This window comes from Empidonax traillii, unplaced genomic scaffold (genome assembly GCF_003031625.1).
Source record: "Empidonax traillii isolate 1590-97213 ecotype Southwest subspecies unplaced genomic scaffold, ASM303162v1 scaffold6377:size6140, whole genome shotgun sequence".
NCBI classification, from domain to species: Eukaryota; Metazoa; Chordata; class Aves; order Passeriformes; family Tyrannidae; genus Empidonax; species Empidonax traillii.
The window spans coordinates 1-6,140 of NW_020961570.1; the positions used below are offsets into that span (position 1 = coordinate 1).

Genomic DNA, 6,140 nt, shown 5'->3' on the forward strand with positions numbered 1-6,140 from the left:
GCCTGAGGCTCTACAGCATGTGGAGTGACATTCATAACAACTGCACATACTGAATCTCCTCTTGCTGCCCCAAATTCAGCTCAGTGAACAGCACTCTCAGCGAGTTCCCTTGGAGGACACCAAGGGGACCTCGTTTCATAGATACGAAGATTGCAATTTTGCAATAGTCCTGGGCTATGCCAGATGCTTTTAATCTCTGTCAGGAGAAGCAAGTGATTCCAATAGTGTCTCCACACAATGTGCTGGAGTAGTCACTGGCTGAGCATACAACAAGGTTCTTTGCTCATTTCTTAAAGCACTATCAAAATTCCTAACAAGTTTATCCTTTAGTTCCAGTTAAATAACAGGAAGCCATAAAAATCCTGTTCTAAGACAGCATACAAAATTCCTACTGTTTGAGGGACTTCTGCCTCTCTAGACCAGTTTTCATCACACATGCTCTTCTATGGAAATCAACCCCTTCCAAGAACAATGCAAGGCACTATTATTTATAAAAGCTACAAACTGCAATAAGCTTGTATCTCAGTGAGTCCTTTCCCTCCTTCTTCTTGCTCTTGCTAACTCTTATCCTCTCATCCATTTTTCAACAAGACTAACAAGGAATAATTTGAAAATGATAAATGATCAAGTTTATTTGCCAAGTCTTTTTGTATTCAAATATTCAATTTGAGGCTTCCAGTACAGCAGCGTAGGCAGTATCCTCTCTCCTGCCCTCCACAAAAGAAAACAGAGAAGGAATTAGCCATGGGTTCAGATACATTGAGGTGTTCACTTCGTGTGAGCTGGCTGCCTCACAGCCAGATGCTGCAAAGCTACTTAGCACCACTCCAGACTCCACTTTAATGATGACATATTAGGAAAGCCTGCAGCAAGTTAAAGAGACAAGAACCATGCCCAGCAGCAGGTACAATGTTTTTTCACTCTATGTGCTGGATGTGAAAACATGCCGGGTGCCACCCAAGGTTGTAGTACTCTCTGGACAGACAAGTAGCAAAGCACATAGGCTGGGTTCAGACTTGGCTTTCCCTGAAGACAGCATCACTGTTCTCATTTAAAACAAGAACTGGATTTTAATTTTAGCTGATAAATTATAAGAAAAATCTCAAGAGGTCTTGCTTTGTTGCTGTGCTTTCATGGTACTTTCCCACTGGAAACGCTACAGTTCAGTGTCCCTTGAAACTGAAGTTTATGCTGACCGGATATGTATCTGCTCCATTGTATCCAGGGATACTGAACTCCTCCTGTAACTGCCTGTATGATAGATGTCACACATTATGACACAAAAATATCTTCCCCTGACCAGCCCTGCTTCAGTGGGAAGTTTGAGGAGTGACACTTGGAGATAAAGCAGAAGGCCTGGCCTGTGCCCTTCACACCTGCTTGATAAGCAGCCGTCTTGTGCTCTGCACAGTGGATCCAGGCGGGCCTACCCATGGTGATCCCAGCTGGGCTGCACCGCAGGGAACCAACTGGCATTACTGACAAACCAGGGAGGGTATGATAAGCAAAGGACCTGCATGTTTTGAAGCCAAATATTGGCTCCATAAAGGATGGAATAAGATATAACCATGGTAAGACTTCGTGAAGCACAATAAAGATACTGCGAGCACTTTTCTGCATATGCAAACCTGAAAATTAAGTCCAGAGAATGCTGTTGGCTCAAAAAGCCAACCAGGTCCTGTGCTCCCCTCTTCTAGCAGCACACAGAGTCCAAATATATGAATGAACTAAAGCAATCTGGGTCTTATTTGGTCATTCAGCTCTGATGACTCATCTTCCATGAGCTCTCCTTAGGCTAATGACAAGGAAACAAACACAGGCAGAACAGCATTGAACTTGGCCTCATTCTGGCAAAGTAGTGTGTCTAGGATTTTATCACTAGGTACTACTTGCACTTCTTGTGTCACCTGTGCCCCAAGTAAGAATTAAAGGTTTTATAAACAATCTGTTTTTCTCTCAAGCCACGAATAATTTTTACTCGAATCCTGTGGCAGCCCCAATTTTATCCAAATAAATTTTTGAGAAACTTACTGTCTGATGGAGTTTAAGGAAAGCAGCCAGTCAGGGCAACTCCTGTAGGCTCTCTCTCTAAATCCAGTGTGTCCCCCTTGAGCTGTGACCCAAAATGCTTCATGCAGAGTAGAGCTGCACATTAAGTGCAGAAGTCTAAGTCAGCTACCCCACTGCCCAGGAGTAGTAATGTGAAGTGGTGGCTGTGACCCTCCTAAATCCTCTGGGGGAAAGCGAAAAAGATAGTACACTCCTGAGACACAGCAGTGCCAAGAGTGAGAGTCACCTCAGAGGCTGCCCTCCTCTCTTGGGAGTTCCTGCCCTTGTGAGTCCAGTCTGGCATCCTATACAGCCCTTTACTTTTGAAGGAACAGGGTGACATTCAATTATTAAATGAAAAGTAAATGCTGTAAGCACAATTTTATGACTGAAAACAGTATAATCACCCTTGCATGTGATTTTTACATATCTTACCCTGGTTTGAATACTTGTGTGCCTGTGAACTTGCCTGCTTCCTCCACCTTTACTGACTGCCCTTTAAAAGGTACCACTTCTCCTTAGAAGCTTCTGGGACCAAATGAGCATAAAGCGGTGCCTCCTCGACCTCGAAAAAGGGCTTTCCATACTTCCTCACGCATTCCCGAAGCTTTCACATCAGATGGCAATTTGCCTGGAGGGGAAACAAGCTTGACTTTCCCTCGGCAGAGGGGTCTGGTGCTGCCCACCCACATCGGGTGACACTGCGATGCTAATTGACCCAGTTTTAATGTCGATTCCAAAGTAAATCTCCTGATGCCTCAGTTCCTCCGTTGGAAAAGTCGGGCCCTGCCCTGGCCCTCGGGAGGCTGCAGGTGGCTGTGCCGGCTCCAGACTCGGTCTGACGGGGTCTTGCCGGGGAGGGGGTTTCGGTCGTGAGCCCTTCTGCCGCCTGCGCTTCCCCCCGGCGGGGCCGGGCGGCGCTGGCGGCCGAGCGTGCCAGCCGTCGAGGCGGCTGCGAGACACCGCCCACGGCGGGGGTGGCCCCGCGTGGGGCCGGGGACGCGCGGGCGGTGCCTGCAGCAGACAGCGGTGAGGGACCGCGGCCGCAGCGCATCGGCAGCGCCCCGAGAGCCGAGCCGAGCCGGGGCGGGGCGGGATGCGGGCTCCGCCGGCCGCCGGGGCGAGCCATCCCCGCATCCCGTACTGACGGCTCCCCCGCCGCCCGCTCCCTGCTCTGGGGTTCGGCCGGGAGCCGGCGGCTCCCCGGGGCCGCGCAGCCCATGGCCAGCTCCGCGCAGCCCCCGGCGGCCGCGGGGGACGGCGGCCCCGACGGCGGATCGCTGGACGGGGGCGGCGAGGCCTTCGGGGACCGCTCCCTCAGCCAGGGCCTGAGCGTGCTGGTGGGGCTGGGGCTCTGTGTGACCATGCTGGGGCTGGGCTGCGCTGTGGAGCTGGGGCAGCTGGGGCAGCAGCTGCGGCGGCCCGTAGGGCTGCTGCTGGCGCTGCTGGGGCAATTCGTGGCTATGCCGCTGCTGGCCTTCCTCCTCGCCCTCATCTTCGCCTTGGACGAAGTGGCGGCCGTGGCCGTGCTGCTGTGCGGCTGCTGCCCCGGCGGCAACCTCTCCAACCTCATGTCGGTGCTCGTCGACGGGGATATGAATCTCAGGTAGGCGCCTCGCTCTCCTTCACCCCCAGCCGGCCGGGTTGCGGCGGCCCCGGGACGCGGGGAGGGTTCCCTGGGCACCTGCCGCCGGTGGAACCGGGGCGGACGGACGGGCGGACGGACGGGCGGGCGGGCACGGCGCGGTGGGAACCAGCACTGCTCTCCTGCCTCTGCCCGGGCAGATCTTAACGCGGACCCCGACACACGCCTCCTGCCCCCTACCCTAAAAAGCCTGCCCGCGCCTCGGCCGGGGCAAGAGAGCGGAGGTCTCTTGCCGTAAGCAGCGCCCGGCCAGCTGCGGAGCCCTCATACCGAGGGGGCTGCCCCTCGGCCGCTCAGTGATCCCGTGTCTCTTTGGTTCTCCCGGCGTAGCATTATCATGACGGCCTCCTCCACGCTGCTGGCCCTTTTCCTGATGCCCCTCTGCCTCTGGATCTACAGCCGCCACTGGATCAACACGGCCGTAGTGCGGCTGCTGCCCCTGGGGGCGGTGAGCCTGACGCTGGGCAGCACCCTGCTGCCCATCGGCCTGGGGGTGCTCATCCGGTACCGGCACCCCCGCGCCGCCGACCTCCTGGTCAAGGTAGGCACGGCCGCCGGGGGGGAAATGGGCGGCCGCGCTGCGGGGGATGCCCGGGGGCGGCACCAGTGCACGGGGGTCGGACGGCAGTAACCTTTCTGGTCCCTCCAAACCGATAGTAGCTTCACACAGGCATGTTCAGCTACTTAGATAGAATACCAGGACTTGCAGTCTTGAAATAAAGGGGACAGAGATGGAAAGCGAGGGAAAGGGCGGGTTACCCCCTATCATAGTGCACGGGAAGGAGGGCAGCGTGGCACTGCACCCTGGGAGTCATCCTGGACCCTATAGCAGAAGCATTCCCCAGGATCCCGCTATCTCCCCACTTCCGCTGCACCCAGGGCAAGTGAAACCAACCTGTGGGCATGGCCATGCTTCCTTAAAATACGCAACTAAATTAGCTTAATTGTGAAAGGAAGAGTGAAGCACAAGCCCTGGCTCTCTTGTTTCCCAGCAAGTCTTCCTAAAGCAAAATGATGGAGGGTGATCTCAGCCCCTTCCTTTCCTGGGATATGACCAAACACCACCAAAATCCTGAGCCGGGAGCAAACCCAGGAAGGGCAGCATAACTATGTTTTTCGGTTTAGACTCTCTTAGCAAGCGTCTACCTGCTATGGTTATCCTTTTAAACTAATAACCCATGTGTTCAATGTCTGTATTGCCAGATTTCCCTGTGGTCTCTCTTGGTGACTCTGGTGATCCTGTTTATCCTGACTGGGACCATGCTGGGCCCAGATCTGTTGGCACACATTCCAGCATCTGTCTACGCCATTGCAGTGCTGATGCCTCTAGCAGGGTATGCCTTGGGATATGGCTTAGCCACGGTCTTTAAAATGCCCCCACACTGCAGGAGAACAGTGTCTTTGGAAACAGGATGCCAAAACGTCCAGCTCTGCACCGCCATCCTAAAACTCACCTTCCCTCCGGATCTCATAGGGGGCATGTACATGTTTCCCTTGCTTTACGCGCTTTTTCAGTCGGCAGAAGCGGGACTCTTTGTGCTGGTATACAAGATGTATGGAAGAGACAGCTACAAGCAAGATACACTCGGAGAAGAGGAAGACACAGATATTTCCTACAAGAAACTGAAGGAAGAAGAGGTAGCCGATACTTCATACGGCACAGTGACAACAGAGGAGCACAACTCCATTCAGATGGAGCCAACGCAGACATCGCTTTAGGCGAGACAAAGAGGTGACTCCCTGGGATGTGAATGTGTGTTGTGCTTGCAACCCAGCTGGGGCTGCAGAGCTGCCCAGCCTCCATCATTTCTCCAGCTGCTTCCATTGTACAAGGTGATGTGTGTTTATTACCATGACAGTTCTACTTCTTCAAAAAATAAATGGGGTGGGGGGAAGGTAAAAAGTATCATTGTGATGCAGACCAGTAACTGTAAAACTTCATGCAAGGAGGCTGCTGCCCGGCTGAGTGCAGCAGGAATGGGTAGGAAGAAGGACACAGCGTTTTACAGAGGCAAAGCCAACTCGGTGCCAGTAGGGATGAAGGGGAAAACCACCTCGCGCGTGTATCTCTGTGCCTCCGACCTGCTGTAAAAGCATTGTGCTCGTTGTTCTCACCACAAATACATGGCGAAGCCGAACCAAACACGTGTTCTCCACTATCTAATCCCGCGGCGGTAATTAAGACCCGCGCTGCCCGGTTCACCTGGGGTGGGGGGATTGCCCGAGGCCCAGCACCAGGCAGCGACTGGAAGGGGCAACAAAGCCGGCACCCGTCGGGGGCGGGGGAAGCCCGTCCCCGCCCCGGGGGTATTTAAGGCCGCCCCTGGAGGGAGGGTACTCCGGGTACGGTGCGATGGCGGAGGAGGGGATGGCGAGCTACCTGTACACCGCCTACCACCCCTACTCCTACCGCTACCCGCCGCCCAAGGGCAAAGGGGGAGCGGCG

The 6,140-nt window shown here is 54.3% G+C and overlaps 1 protein-coding gene across 2 annotated transcripts; it reads left to right on the plus strand.

Annotated features, from left to right (window-relative positions):
- The first annotated feature begins 3,241 nt into the window (after positions 1-3,241).
- Positions 3,242-5,682, plus strand: LOC114073416 (sodium/bile acid cotransporter 4-like). 2 transcript variants are annotated; one of them, XM_027911174.1, is made up of 3 exons: positions 3,242-3,655; positions 4,025-4,235; positions 4,898-5,682. In XM_027911174.1, the coding sequence occupies exons 1-3, from the start codon at positions 3,270-3,272 to the stop codon at positions 5,411-5,413; spliced, it is 1,113 nt and encodes a 370-aa protein (XP_027766975.1). In that variant the 5' UTR covers positions 3,242-3,269; the 3' UTR covers positions 5,414-5,682. The 2 variants fall into 2 exon arrangements, with proteins under 2 accessions (XP_027766975.1, XP_027766976.1); XM_027911175.1 differs by having other exon boundaries at positions 4,094-4,235.
- The last annotated feature ends 458 nt before the right edge of the window (positions 5,683-6,140 follow it).